The sequence below is a fragment of the Miniopterus schreibersii genome (genome assembly GCF_964146895.1).
Source record: "Miniopterus schreibersii genome assembly, chromosome: 4".
NCBI classification, from domain to species: domain Eukaryota; kingdom Metazoa; phylum Chordata; class Mammalia; order Chiroptera; family Miniopteridae; genus Miniopterus; species Miniopterus schreibersii.
The window spans coordinates 56,007,938-56,023,766 of NC_138105.1; the positions used below are offsets into that span (position 1 = coordinate 56,007,938).

Here is a 15,829-nt window from a genome sequence, read left to right on the forward strand (position 1 = left end):
CCTGCCGAAAGAGCTGGGAAAAACCTCTAGCCATAGTGCCAGCAAGGACTCAGGATTTTACATCTTCCTTGTTCATACACCTTCTGCTCTGTGAAGATGTGGCATTAAGGATAAAAGTGGTCTGACTCCATAATAATAGTATTTGAAGACAGGCAAAGATCAATGCCAATTGCAGGTCCCTTCAACCCGGTTTCTGGAAATCCCGGTCATTGCTATACAATAAGAATGCATTGAGTGGTGTTTTTGAAATGGAAAGAGCCAAGCCAGAAAGTTATTAATAGGAAACACAATAGAAGTGGTCATTGGTAAACCAGAGAGAGGGTATTTTAAACGGCCATGGTTCACAATGGTTGGTTTCTATGCCAAAGGCTCCGTCCTGTCCCTGGTAATTTACTGCCAGGAACAAGCAAAGCCCCCCTAGCAGACCCACTCCAACCTGGAGCTCCCAGGAGTGAGGGGTGGGCCCTTGCTAAGCCTGCACATTGGCTAATCTTTGCTGTAAATATCCTCTCAATTACTGAGGTAGGTTGGCAAATTCTTTTTCCTGGAAAGGAGTAATTTCAATAGGATGCTCCCTTGGTAAAGACATAGTTTAATTGGTTCGAAACATTATTTCTAGAAACTTCTCATGGATACACACAGTGAGCTGTACAACTTAGTCTATTAAAAGCATGTTCTAAACTTGAATTCTAACGATTAGAGTTCTGGATTGAAATACTCCCCTGACCTTACAGAGGTAGGAAAAGCATCTTACCATCATTACGAATAGAAAACTAAATGCTTAGCAGTTGGAAACATCACCTTAATTTTGTTCCTTCTAAATCCAATTAGACCCCAGGAAAGGCATTAGATGCATATACTCCAAGGAAGTGATAAAATATTTGAAACCAGAGATGAAAACAATGCCACATATTAAAACAGCACTCTTCAAAACAGTGACACTGTCTCCTGTGCTCATCTTCACCCAGGGAGGTCCACAGAGCAGCAGCAGGAACAGACTAAGTAATAATTGACTTGTCCAGGTGGTTACAAAGAGAATTTTTTGGCAAAGCTATAATTCAACCTAGAATTCCTGATTTTTCATTCTGATAAGTGATTTGATAGAAACTAAAAGTTAAAATACGAAAAAAAAAAAATATTTTAATGACATACATGGTCCTTTTAAACTTATGACTTATTGGCCTTCCACGGAAGATTAAAATCATAGATTATGTTCCCAGCCTTGCTGAGGTCCATGGGTTACCACCAGCTGCTTATAGGTCTGGTACTCTCCCTATGGCTAAGACAAGACTTCCAGCAGTCACCAGACTCTTTCAGTCAGGGAGAGGGGAGTAGAAGTGTTATACCTGGTGAAACTCCACAAACCCTTTTAAGAAGACTTTAAACTTCTTGGGAAACTAACCAAATGTTTGTTAGCTGGAGAGATAAAATGTAATATAACCACCAAAATGATTATTGTAGACAGTTTCTGTTTGAGGTACAAGCAAAGAATTTTTATGAAGTAGAAACTAAGTAAAATATGTCCCAGGTTAAAAACAAACAAACAAACAAACAAAGAACAATTTTAAGGACTGACACAAGGGGCATGTAAAGGATGAACATCAAATTTTAATCCTGAACCTTTTCTCCAGTCTTCAAATTATTAACATGACAAGCGGCAATTTTATCATCACCCCATCAGTGTGTAACAAGCCCTTGTTACAAAATCTCCACCTATTGTTTCCCAAGAAAACCAATAGAAAACCCATACATTATATTATCTAAGTGATCTAGTAACAGATGAAATTTTAACCAACTTCATACCAGGAAACTATTAACAGAGGTACTTCAATCACATAGCTTAAAATATGAAGAAAAGACAGGTAAAAAATTATCTTAACCTGTAGTAGTCTTTTTACTTTTTAAAATTTTTATAAAATACACTAATTTCCCAAAATAAAGAATATTATGACACATTGGTGTCAACTTACACAGATGAAAGCTGATGTCAGCTTTTTTTCCTAACTAAAGTTCATTTCACCAAACCTTTATATATTACATGAATATCCAAGTAAAGTATTTTTTAAAAAAATTCAACACACAGGAACATAATGTACAGTGTCTTATAAAAAATCGTTAATTTAGGAATGATTTCATTTCAACCACGTAATATATCTTTTTAAGACCATGAAACCTCTTGCTGTTGCAAGAAGACTTTTCTGTTCATGTTTCTGTTTCCTGGTTGTAATTCTTCAAAGTAAGAAATGAAAAGGTTTTTTGTGTTTGTTGGCTCACGAGGAAACCATGGCAATGATTTCATTCACTACCAGGGTGTCTTCCCTCCTTTTGTTTTTTTTAGGACTACCCAGACCCACGACTGCGTGGCACGGGAATGAAATGGGTCGAAGAGGCCAGTGACATCAAAGGACAGATATAAAAAGACAAGCTCAGCTGGACCCCGCCACAATTGCAAGGTGTGGGCACGCTCCCTCTCGCCACGCTCCCAGGGCCGCGAGAACAGCTGCGGCGGCAGCCTCCTGTCTCACCCTTGCCACCCGTCCACCGGGAGGGGGGCAGAGAAAGGGCCATTTCCACTAACGACCTGTGTCACGGCTGATGGATACCTTAGCCGGGGACGGAGGGGGGAGGGAACTCAGAGAAATTGGTCAGTAATGGCTTTGGGGTAGAGAAGAGAGTACTGTTTATTTTACAGCTCCTGCATCGGTCAATTCTGAGCGCAAACTCACCTCGGCAGGAAATTGCAATGAAATATACAGCCATGCACGGCCGGGAGAGCTGCGGGGATCCAGCGACATGCGACGGCGAGAGGACTCACGACGGGCGACTGTAAACTCTTCACAGTGTTTCCTACAGCCTGGGATTCCGCATGCGCATCACGGACACCACGACCTCACAGACGCTTCACTGTGTCCTGGGCATGCGGACCACTCGAAGGAAAGCGGCAAGTGACACTGCACAACCATTCTCACAGGAGCACAGCTTCAGACTGTCCCACTGCCAACCAATGAACCGAGCTGCTTTTCTTATAAAACTAAATATATTTCTGAATACATTTTTTTTTGTTGTTCAAGGGTTGTGCTTTACTCTTCCTTACTGCCTCACCGATTTCATTCTAGGAAAATTAAAAAACCCACAAAATTAAATTGAGGACTAGATCTTAAGGCTGATTCCTGACCAAACTAGAAAGACAGGCAATTGTTAACGTCTCTTTTTTTTTTTTCAAGTTTCTGTCTCTCGACCCCAGGCCTTTATTGATATGAATTCAGTTGCACATGTTGGTTTCCCAAAGAAGAAAACCAAATCAGAGAACTGGCATTTCTGTTTTTAAAAAGCAAAAAAAGCCCACCAGTGTGGGGAGAGGGGGAGTTCATTCTCTGTTAAAAAGAATCTGTTGCTCTCAACAGGAGATAATCCAGCTTCTCCTTAGCTATCAATTTCATAAATTAATAATTCCTTAAAATCATAACCCAAGGAATTGATCTATTATGAGAAAAATTCAAGTTTAAAACAGCAAATAAATTAGTTAAGCCTTGTAAACAATTGTCCATTTTAGCTATATATCTTTAAAAAAAAAAAAAAGGTTTCTCTGTATAGTCAATCAGACAGTACAAGGCACACCTTACACATCCAAATCCAGAGTGACAAAACCCACAACCACGCTTTCGTCACACCGCATGCTGGTCTACATGTGCTGGGGGCACTGGGGTCAGACGCCAGTCCTTTGCTCCTCTCCTGGCCACCTGCAAGTCCACCGCTGTGCTCTTTCGGTGACACTGCGCTGTGCTATCTTGTTGAGTGATGTGATTTTAAGCCTTCTCAATGTTAGTCTCCTCAGATGTTTTCCACAAAGCTTCCTGGGAAAAGGCCAGTTTTCCCATTGCGTTGCAACGTGCCTTTGAACCAGCCGTCCTCTCGTTTTTTATGAACAAACACAATATCTCCCTCCTTAAGTTCAAGTTCAGCCTCACTCTGGGGAGGATAGGAAACCACCACCCTGTGCCTAGAAAAGAGAGAGAGGTTTTAGTGAAGGCCATTCAGAGCAGAGATAAAAACAGTGCACACAAACAGAGCAGGAAGCAGCACGAGTTCTGTTTTTTTTTGTTTATTAAATATATCTTTATTGATTTCAGAGAGAGGAAAGGAGAGGGAGAGAGAGGGATGGAAACATCAATGATGAGAGAGTCATTGATCGGCTGCCTCCTGCACGCCCCCAACTGGGGACTGAGCCCGCACCCTGGGCATGTGCTCTGAGCGGGAATCGAACCCCGATCGCCTGGATCCTAGGTCGACGCTCAACCGCTGAGCCACGCCCGGCCGGGCACGAGTTCTAGTTACAATGTCTGTAAAATAACTCGAAATACAACTGTTCTCAGTGAAACAGAGGCTTGATATGAACAGTCTGGATATGAACAGCCTCATGGACCACTAGGGATGACCCAGACTGGTATATTTGAATGTCCTTGACCGGGAGAACCATCCTGTCCCCTTTGAAGATTTATAACACAGAAGGAAAGTTTTATTCCATGGAGGAAACGGCCCGTCCTTCTCTTTTCTCCAAGAAGAAAGGAGTGGATTTATTTGACTGGTGGGTTCAGCGCTCTCTGAACTGCCTGCCTCCAGGCCCATTGGGCTCTGCTCTGCCTCTGGGTCATGCTGTAAGCTTGGAGTGGCCAGGGCTCAGGCCTGCCTTCTAGAAGTGGGCCTGAAAGTCGGTCTCTCTGTGTCCCTGACAATGGGGCTTGACAGGGATAAGGCAGCACATCTAAGGAAGTTCATCTGCTTTATATCCTCAAATCTCCCCCTGGCAGGTTGTCCTAAGGTCTAGACAGGGAGGGGAAGACTGTGGCCACAAATCCAATCCAACACCACCAGTAACGCGGCTGACATTCTGATCTCTGTTAGTGTAATAACTGCGTCTGTTTCTCCATTGGGTCCCGACTCAGACATCGGAGGGAAGAGCTGTAATTATCCCTTAAAAACCCCAGGAGTCCTGTTGGTTTAATGTTGTCTATAGCATTTCCATGCTCCTTGGTCTCCTACAAAATTATAGTTAGCAGCCACAGAAGCCAGAGGGAGGGGACTTGTTTTATGCTCTGTATCCTTGTGTCCCTTTTTTACTTTTCCAGCATTAATGGCCTCCTTTACTCCTCTCTTGCTTTCCCAACCAAAGGGGGGAAAAGGTGGTATATGGTATAGTCAACTGAGCTGGCCCCCTGGTTTTCGTTCTCTTGTGTAGCCCCCTCCCACAATGCATGGCGATAAAACTGTGTGATAGGTAACACACTGTGAACAAGACAGTGTGTGATTTTTGAGACTAGGTCATAAAAGGCATGCGGCTTCTATTTTACTTTCTCTTCAGTCATGTGCTCTGGGAAAAATCAGCTGCCATGTTGTGAGAAAATTCAGCATCTCTATGGGAAGGACCACATGGTGGGTAACTGACGTCTCTTTACAAAAGATAGTGATGTGAGTGAGCCACCTTGGAAGGGAGTCCTCCAGCCCACTCAAGCCTTCAGATGACTGTGGCTCAGGCTGACATCTGGACTATGATCTCAAGAAATATCTGAAGCCAGAATCACCCAGATAAGTTGCTCCCAATTTCCCAACCAACAGAAATAAGAAATGTTCACTGTTTTAAGCCACTAAGTTTTGGGGGTAATTTGTTACACAGCAGTGGATTATGGGACCCACTTTTGACTGTAAGCAAATAATGTTATGGCTTAAAACATGACAGAACAATTCTATAGCACTATCCTCAAACTCATAAAACCCATCAGAGCCTAGCCCTTTCAGAAGATTGCTAGTCTCACCAATCTCCATCCTGTAAGAAACAGAATCCATTCTCATTAAGAAGGACCACTGCAAGAGTCCCAGGCTATTACTCTATTAAAAAGGTATCTCTGCAAAGCACTAGTGGCTGCCCAAACAATTCCCAAGCTACTCTGGGCAACAGAGCAAATTATCCTCCAAGATCTGAAGCAAAAGCACAGCAAGGAGGCTGGCTTATTGTTTCTAAGAAAGGTTCAGTTAATTCAAATATGAATATTTATAGAAAACAAGGCTTAGGGTTCAATCAAGCATGGAATGAGGGCAGAGGCATGGCACTGTGGGGGGAGCCCTGGCCTGGCATCTGACACAGCCATAAAGGTCATTTAGAGCAGATTAACTTTGGGCCAATTATCTCAGCTCGCTCAGTCTCAGTTTCTTTGTCTGTAGTATAGGGTTGTGGTGAGTTAAACAGGTTTATCATGTAATGTAGTGAGATTATAAGTGTGATGCTCACAGAGTTCACACCCCATTATGATCATACAGCTGAAGGCCAATGTAGGCAGGGGTCTGGTGCTTCAAGGGGATGAAGGATGGGCCAGTCAGTAGCTGGCCACCTCTACCCAAGAAACAGACTCAGAACACAACCCAGAGGAAAACTGCCTGATAATGAGATTATGGTGTAGTTCAGGTTTTGGAATCCTTGGACATCTGTAAAAGCAAGACAAATAATTTCTTCTTGGACTTATCTGAAGGAAGGGATACAGACGAGATTTCTCAAGTCTGTTGCCAACACACTAAAAATCCACGTAAAAAGCAATGTAAACAGATGCCATTGGGGAAAGTTAAAATTTAAGCAAAGCCTTATAATTCTAGGGGGGAGAAAGTATACAAGTGACTCAGATCCCATTCAGAGCACACGTTTGATGAAATGTGTTCCCAACCAGTTCTCTGTGAGCTTCCTTCAAGGGAAAATGAAACAAAAATAGTTCTTGAACAACTTGAAGTGAATTGGATTAATATTTGCATTTTATGAAATGCACTAAACCAATTTTGTCAAAAATTTTTTGAACTAGAACTGCTGCTGGGCTAAGAACATAATCTTCCTGCCACGTTCCCAGGGGGAGCACATTTTCCCTGCTAAGTTATAAACCTCTGGGGGTGGAAGGAGAAACCATGTGCATAATGGAAACTGTGACACAGCCTTGATTGTATGAAGACTCCCAGGTGCAGCGGGAACAGACTCTACTCAGAAATCACCCAGCTCCGGTTCTGGCCTGGAGCCTCGTGAGGTAGTTTGCATACATATTTCTAATACAAACTCTTAAAGCCAAATAGTGGGCACAACTGGCCAGCTATCTCAAGCACGGACAGGGCTTGCCAAGTAGAATGTTTACAGATCAACAAACAGATGTAAGGCCCAGCTGTGAAGGCCCTTCCCGTCTGCTGCTGCACCTCTGCCTCACTCCTTATGCTTGTCTTCATTTGAATAGGGCTTTTGGGAAGGTCTGAACCTCAAGAGTCAAAGACTTCTTTCCCATGATCTCAATGGGACCTGCTGATCCACCCTCAAAGTCTGTGCCCCATCCATTCCTCTTTATTGTCATTGCCACCATCATCTGTGGACAAACTCTTCACCTCCCACCTGGCCAAATAATCTACCTGTCCTCCCGCCTCAAACCTCTTCCAGTCCCCATTCCATTCTACACTGAACATATTCATTTTCTTAGCTGGCAACTCTACCTGTAGCTAACTGTTGCTCAAAAATCATTACCAGCTTCTCGATGCCTGTGAGGAAGGTTAATTCTCACACTGGTATGTAAGGCCCTCAATGATGCAGCCTCGTTCTCTATAGCTATAGTTACTATTATCTCCATGAATGTACCAAACACTTCTCTAAACCTGAACATGTCCCCCAAATATGACCTTTCCTTCCTCCACTCCATACCTTAGCTCATGCGGCTCCTTCCACTGGAATGCCCTTTGATGACCTCTCTGCCCATCCAGGCCCAATCAGCCTCTCAAACCTTGCTCCCCTTCTCCCCTGTGAAATCTTCTCTAGCCCCATGGCTGGAAGTAATTTCATGCTTGACTAGACGCCAGGGGCATCGTGTATGTTTTCTACGGCACTTAGCCCAGTCTACATTGTGTTATTGCCATCTGCATCCCTGTCTCATGTATTCTACTAGACTGCAAGCTGCCTGAGGGGTGAGATGATGGGGGGTGGGGGTGGGGAGTTAGTGTTTAATGGGTGCAGAGTTTCAGTTTGAGATGATGACCATGTTTAGAAAAGGACAGTGGTCATGGTTATACAACAATGTGAATGTACTTGATGCCAATGAATTTGAAATTGAAAGAATGGCATATTTTACCACAATTTTAAAAATAGAATATATAATGGAAAGATTGGGGGGGGGGGAGTAAAAATATCCAAAGCTGAGAGGTAACTTGGTTGTTGGAAAGCACCTTCTGTCCCTTTGAACAGAGCACCTGGGAGGCAGTGTGGGCTGTACAGTGTAGCACACAGACTTGGCCTTGGGTGGGCCTCTGCCTCTTGTGGTTGCTGGACCCCAACTCAGTTTTGGGTGACATTCCTGGGGTGGAAAGCGAGGAACAGAAGCCTGCTACATACAAAAGCACCACTGACCTCCAATGCCAGCCTTCCTGGGTTGGCTGTGGGGCTCTGGCTTTCATCTAAATGGGCACTTGCAATCTTTATTAGTATAAATTTTCCATTTCCTTTATTTTTCTGGCCTCTCTCGCGTTCTCTGTAGTTGATACATTTTTGTTTCTAATCTCCCTTGGTAGAGCCCAGATTAGACCTCAGGTAGCTCTGGGAGGCACTCTGCCCATCACCCTGGTCTGGGTGGGTAACCATTTACTGCTTTCTGTTAGTTACTACAACAATCTAATAGCCAACTGAGAATTTTACTGGCAAAACCATACTAGCTCTCTTTGCAGTTTGCCTGCAGTCCAAGTAAATTATGGCCATTGCTTCACCGGGTGGGCTCATTGTCATTGACTCAAATTGATCATGCCGATTAAGCTGACCACTTTTCTGTAAATCTAACTCTATCCAATTGGGATGTTTCCAAGTGTTCTAGCTTAATCTCTGATCAAAGACCATAGGTCCTTTTTTAATTTAGGAGATGGGCTTACAGGTATGTAGTTATCAGTTTAATTCCTAAATTTACAAATATACACAGAGATGACTTGCTGTCTCTCCTTAAGCCCTTTATCTGTACATTTTTTAACAGAAGACAAAAACAGCTGTCATATATACTTTCTTTTATTTGCCATCCCTTCTGAAATATTTTATTTCTCCTTTCCTTAAAATAGAGCCTAACCTATTTGTTCTATTATTTTTGCTGTTATCAATTATACATTTGCTGCCTCCAGAATACCGTTATTTCTTGCTTGTTTTCTTCAGCCTCTCCAACAAACACAAAAGAATCCTTTTGTTCCTCAGAGAATCCTCTCAGCTGACACCAAGACCTGTCAACACACTTCAAGTCCTCCTTCTTCATTGTGAGATTGTTTTAAGTCTTCCTGTGACAGGAAGGCCTCTTTCCACTGACAGCACTGGCTGCCCCAGTCACATTCTTTTACCCTAGATCTATGGGACAGGGCCATGGTTTGAGAGGAAATTGTATGCTTGTTCTTATTATAACCTGCAGATGAATCCTGTCTCGTCCTGTACCAACACTATCCACTGAAACATAGGTCTATGGCATTCTGTCAGTAAAAATTCTACCAAAAGAATCCCAGGCGTTCTAGACTTTGCTGGGGCAGGAGCTGTTGATACCTGGATTGTGAATCAAGGAATCTAAGATCCTGAAACACTTTCTGAGTCATACTGATGCGAAAGTTCACGGTCCCTGCATTTTTAGCATCAAGTACTATTTACTGTGTTGAAATTTCTGAAATATCAAAATAAGATAGTTGGTAGCTTTCTAGTCACCAAAAAGTTTCATTCCCAGGGAATAATAGGATGTTTTCTCCTACTACTGGTTTCCACACATTTTTCCTACTGTTTTTATAGCCAGGCAGACCTAAGACTCCCAGATAAATAAATATTATCATTGTACGAAGGCAAAGGGGCCGTGAAAAGCTGGTCAGGCTGGCTATTGCATTTATATTCCATAGAGCATGTAGGTGACAAAACTATGAACTTGGGCGGAAATCTTCTCCAAAGACCCCTTTCCTACTTGTAAAAATGGAAATGGTCATATAAAAAACTGTGCCAGAGAATTCCAGAGTGCCCGTGGCCATCTGTCCCGTCATCAAAGTGTCCATGTTCCCTGTCTGATGTGTGTCCCATGCTCCCTGGACCGCCGTCACCTGTCTGCTCTCCTTTTCAGATGCACTGAACAGCAGGAGCCTGCTGTTAGAAATGAACTCCTCTCTGGGAAGGGGCTGGAATGCAGAAGCCGCAGAGATTGAGGACATCTGGCGACTGAAAAGGAACACATAATGGGGGCGGGAGAGCAGTGCCCGGGCCAGCGCCGAGGGAGAGTCTGGGCCAAGTGAACGAGCACTCAGAATAGTCACACAAACACCACAAGCGACAGGGAAAAGAAGAGAGTGACTCGGGGCATGAAGGCAAAACTGCAGATCAATGCCTGGGGGTGGGGACAGGAGGAGCTTTTGTGACCAAGAGAAAGTAAACAAGTCACTGGACTCGCTCCAGGGACAGAGGCTCTGTCCCTGGAAAGCAGAGTGATCCTGCAGGAAAAGGGGTGACTGTCAGAACAAAGAATGACGTGAATTCAGGATGAAATTTCAAAGCTTTATAAAGTGCTCAACAGACCAGGGGGAAGACAAGTGATTCTGTGGGGAAAGAATTGGTTTTATAAGAATCGCAATTATAGAAAATGATCTCACCTCGCTATAAAAACAATAAATTGCGTGCTTTGTACTTAATGAGCATAGGTTGCTTGAAGTTTATTCTTCCCCAGTTTATTTTTGGGTAAAAAAGATATGCCCCAAAATATACGAAGGCCTCAGATTTTGGTGGGTGCATGTGTTCATTGGAGATACTGAGTGAAGGTGAATTTAAGTCATTTTAAAGAACAACGCTTCATAGTAAGATTTCAAATCAGTAACAGGAAATGCTACCGAAAAGGCAATAGCTCCACAAATGAGAGATGTGCACGTAGGGAGGGCCTAAAGCTTACAGAAACAATGAAACAGATGACACTCTTTGAAACAAATGTTTATCTGTTTACGCATTATGGGAAAATAGTCCACTATTTTTAGTGTATTTCATGATTTCCTGGGGGACGAACAGTGCTTCATTTTTAATTCATAGAATCCTAGCAGATATTGTCTTATTTAATATATTTTCTTTCCTAATGCACTCCTAGACCTCCAGTGACTGTATCGAAATGCTCACATCCATAATCGTTATTCAAGGCCAGAATCACTAAAACAGGGCTCACTGCTCTGAGTGTAACCGAACCAAGTCACTGGGTCAGGAGGGGTGACAGATCTTGAGAGCTGAGCCACACTCTTCTGGCTCAGGAAGAATGCAGAGAATCCTCCTAGGTGGCTGAATTCTCCAGTGGCTTTACAAGTGGCAGGTAATAGTGGAAAAGTCAAAGGATGAAAGGAGGGAGCCATTGCTGGCGGTACAAGAGAAGCAAGAAGAAGGAAGAGGTAGGTGTGAACAAGTTTCCAGGGATTGACAATTCTGGAGTGGTCGTCTGGAGAAAATACACAAGAAGGCTGGAGGCCTAAACCTGTGTAAGACCCACAGGAGGGAAGAGCAGAGACCAGGGTATGTTACAGCAAGTGGTAAAAGGAAGTCAATGCCTTGTCGTTATTACATATTGAGTTAACCAAAAACTTAGGAGGATGTTGAAAAAAATATCTTAAATATCAGAAATAAATACTCCAGCGCAAAGCTTGCCACACATTTCTTAGTTTTCTGCTGTGAACTCACCTTTCACAAACAACGGGCCTAGACTCACTCATGACGGAGCCCAGGGAGGAGCATGGCTGTCGAGGAGGTGGAGCGATGGGAACGGCAGAGTCCAGGGAGCTCGTCTTGCGGTGAAGAACCTCCTGGGCCAGAGCTGCTCCCGCAGCCACCCCCGGGGCGGGGCCCTCCCCGTCTGCGGGGCAGGAGCCGGCCCTGCCGTGGGCGCCCCCTAGCGGCAGCTCGGGACCCACCGCTCCCTGCAGAGGCAGCTCGCTGCCGCTCAGCTCCACTTCCAGGGTGGGTGAGGCTGGAGGGGACACTCGGGGCTTGCGTTTGGTGGAGGCGCCAGAAAGCAACTTCAACAAACCCTTTCTTTCTTTCTAGAAAGAAAGAAAAAAAAAGTACATTAGTTGAAGACTGACAGTACCGTTGCGTTGTAGTCTACAGGGCACTACAGTTGCAACGTTTGGTTTGATCTTTTAAAATTATTTCTGTGGCTGTTTGGTTATCCACGATCTACCTGTCAATTCTAGGTAGTATTAACCTGACCTTTCGCTTCTCTTCTCCCTTTCTGCCTGCATGTTTTTGCTTGTTTTGGGCATTCCGCTGTTCATCACTATCTTCTATATAGAGGTAGGATAAGCAGATAAAAAAAGATGTAAAACAAAAAACTCATCAATTTACATCTCGGGCTTGGTGAAGGCAGAAGCAGACATGATAGCACAGAATGGAGATCTCAGATTATGGATTTAATTTCCTGAAATTTTGCCTATCCTGTCTCCAGTTCTTGAAAGCTGAATTAAACATAAATCTAATAGCATTTTACTTTCTACCCACAGAATTGACTCCTATATTTATAGGTGGTGATGTCTTGATCAGAGTTAAGGGCTAAACTACTTCTCACATGTCACTTTTATAAAATTTAACAAGCCAAAAATAAAAGAAGTCAAACCATTTCTATGTGCAAGTACCTCCTTGTTTAAAAAGCCCAAAACAATTCTATAAAAACTCAAAGAAGGCTTCGGTATAATGAAAACCACCGTATGTCTCTTTTTGCAAGCAACTGTACAAATAAGCATTTTTTCCCAGCAATAGCACCCCATGGAAGCCACCTCTTAAATCTTTGTCTCTTTTGACATTTTTGTTCTTTGCTCCTCTCGGAAAACTAGATCTACAGCTAGCTCCTCTACATTCCCAAACCCTAACTGTCAGTGTTCTTTCTGATGACCAAGCCTAGGTAACAGTCCTCATTTTAAATTTTTTTACAAAGATGTCAACCACGTCATAAAGTCCTCTGAACGGAAACATGGCTTGAAAATAAAACATTTCACAGAGCAGCAATTCTTTAGAAAACTCTATAGGCAAATTGGAATTAAGGTCCATTAGTAGAAAAATAGAATTATGAGGGGCCCACAAGGAGATGTAACACTGAGGAATTTTTCTTAGGAATGTGAGTTAGTTCATACTCAGTAGAAATCCCTTGGGGAAAAGAGTGTGACTCCATAATGACACAGTTCCATTAGATACCTAATGGCAGAAAAAAAAGAAAGAGACAAAGTAATCATTTACCAGACAATGAAAGGCACCAGGGGAGATGGCACCGCAGGCCCCATCTCAGCTCACAGCACGTGCTGACTCAAGGGTCAGAAACAGAGGGAGGGGCAAGATAATGGGAGTGCTGTCATTTCTGTCCAAGATCAACTCAGGCTGCAGATGAGAAGAGCCAATCCATCGATTGCGGACCCCTCTCCCCCCACCCAGCCGGAGGAAGATTCTTCTGCATTTCTCCATAAGGCCTGGCCTCAATACATCTTCCTAGCTACTGCTTCATGTATCTAACCTCACGTCTGCCAACAGGTTTACTATATGTGTTCCAGTAAATGACCCTATAAAGTTGGACGGCCTGCTTGAATGCAGTGCCCGGAGCTCACACACCTGCGTATCACACCCAGTGCGGCCTGGCACAGAGCTGAGCACCATCTGAGCGGAGAGGCCAAGGCTGCAAGAGCATGAGGCAGGGAGGAGGAAAGGAAAATATTCAGCTCATCCCCCAGCTAAGGAAGGAAGAGGCTACTTTGGATCATCCAGTGGTGATACTTCCCTCTACACAGCGGCCAGTGAAGGGGGCTGACGGGGCACCTGCGGAGCTGCTGCCACACTGCTTTAAGGGAGCCCGAGGTCTGGGCTGGGGAAAGGGTCATGCCCACTGGCTCCGCATCTAAAGCAGGGGTCAGCCACCGTTTCCAGCTGTTTCTGCCATGATGTAGGAAATCACTCTCTAATCCCTGGACCCCCACAGGTCTACTGAGAACATTAAGTCCATTGATAAATTACAATCTTAGCAAGCCTTCAGCTAAAGACGTTTCTTAAAGGCTCAGTCTGGGCACTCAGAAAAATATCAGTCAACTGAAGGGCGCTCAGGCAACAGCCTCTAAAGTGATTAAGAAGAAAGATGGCTTGGTTCATCTAAAATGATCATACACATTAAATTCAGATTGCATTAATGACTTCTAGGGGATGTGCTATCACATCAGCCAACGCGGACGAACTGCGGGGCAGAAGGAGGAAGATTAGGTGCTGTGGCAGGGTGTGCGGGTAGGGGCTGGCTGTTCACACGGAAAAGAGGCTGCCCTCGTTCCCAGATGCTGTGCTTTTAATATCATATTCTGATGTTTTCTACGTTAGCAGAACAATGTGCACATGAGAGAGATCATTTTGCAAACTCAGATACTTATCATCTCAGGGCACCTTTATTTTTTCAAAATCCAGCAGCAGAAAACTACAGACAAATTAATAAAGACTACACTTCAGCAAAGCAATTTTTTAAATGTAATGTGAACATGCATAAAATAGAAGGGCATATCTTTTAACATAAACCTTAACAATTCTTCTCTTGTGGGTTTCCCAAGAAATTATTCTTAGATGAAATAATGTCATAGTCATCATTTTCTCACTGGAAGATTTGATGATTTAAAACTGCATCTCAGACAGAAAGAAAGGGGGGGGGGATTATTTGGGTAAGAAAATAATCACCAGATGCCAGAAAGAATAATTTTTACATATAAAAATAATTTCTGAACATAAGTTAATAACTTTCTGTTAGTCACATTACACAGAATGAGTACAATATGGGAAACATCAAGTCAGAGCTCCTTCCCAAGCAAAAATAAATTTCATATGAGCAACAGCCAATTAGCCACATTCTACCCCGGAGTCTCCCTCTTATTCCTGTCCTTGCCCTCAGATGGACAGAGAAGGTAAACAGTCTTCCAGGCCACTGGTCATCAAAAATCTACGCAGCCAGACTCCCAATACTCAGAGTCACTGTTCTTAGGAAAGGAATTTCAAAAACTTAATTCATATGATATTCTAACAATAATCACTCATTCTCTCAACAAATATTTACTGACTGTCATATATGAACTAACAATTTGCTAGGCTCTGGGAACACAATAGTGAGCAAGACAACAAGCAGCTCACATTCTCTAGCACCGGCACCAACGAGGCTGTAAAACAGGGGCTCTGTAGAAAAATAAAGCAGAGCATGGGGAGACAGACTGACCAGGGGGTGCTGTCTGGAGGTGGGAGGTGGGGAGAGGCAGGAAAGCATTTTTTAAAGAAGTGCATAGAAAGAGGAAAGGGCCACGTGATATTCTAGAGATGGTTAAATGCCACTGGATTCAAGAATCTTAATTAATGCATTTTATAAGGATTTACACATTTATTCCTCACACCCACCCAATGAGACAGGCATCGATGCTATTCTCACTGCCTAACCCTCTCTAAGTTTGCCTAGTATCACACTGCTAGTGTGGGGTGATATTTGAACCAAGCCCCCACTCTTCTGTGAGTTCAGCACAGGCAACATCTCTAGAAACCCATCTGCTCTATGCAGTGAATGGCAGAAGCAGACACATTGACCTTGCTGGTCATCAAGGTCCCTCGGAGCCAAACTCTGATTGCAGATCTGCACTGTGCAGTCCAGACCTAGTCTGGGTCCCAGCTGTCAGCAGGGGCGCCAACAATGACTCTGACCACTTAACGGGAAGGGTGGGTGGGCTTCTCCTTAAGAAAATGAAATGGTGAAGCCCTCAGACCATTTCGTTTTGACAGCAAAATAAGAACTGGAGAGAAAGGAAG

The 15,829-nt window shown here is 43.6% G+C and overlaps 1 protein-coding gene across 1 annotated transcript in view; it reads right to left on the bottom strand.

Annotated features, from left to right (window-relative positions):
* Positions 1-1,589: 1,589 nt before the first annotated feature.
* SH3RF1 (SH3 domain containing ring finger 1) overlaps positions 1,590-15,829 on the bottom strand; it is a 153,010-nt gene continuing 138,770 nt past the window's right edge. The window contains exons 11-12 of the mRNA XM_081137512.1: positions 11,711-12,069; positions 1,590-4,000 (exon numbers count right to left, since the gene is read on the bottom strand). Coding sequence (XP_080993638.1) covers positions 3,832-4,000; positions 11,711-12,069 — 528 coding nt within the window. The 3' untranslated portion in view covers positions 1,590-3,831. The remainder of the gene's footprint in view (positions 4,001-11,710; positions 12,070-15,829) is intronic.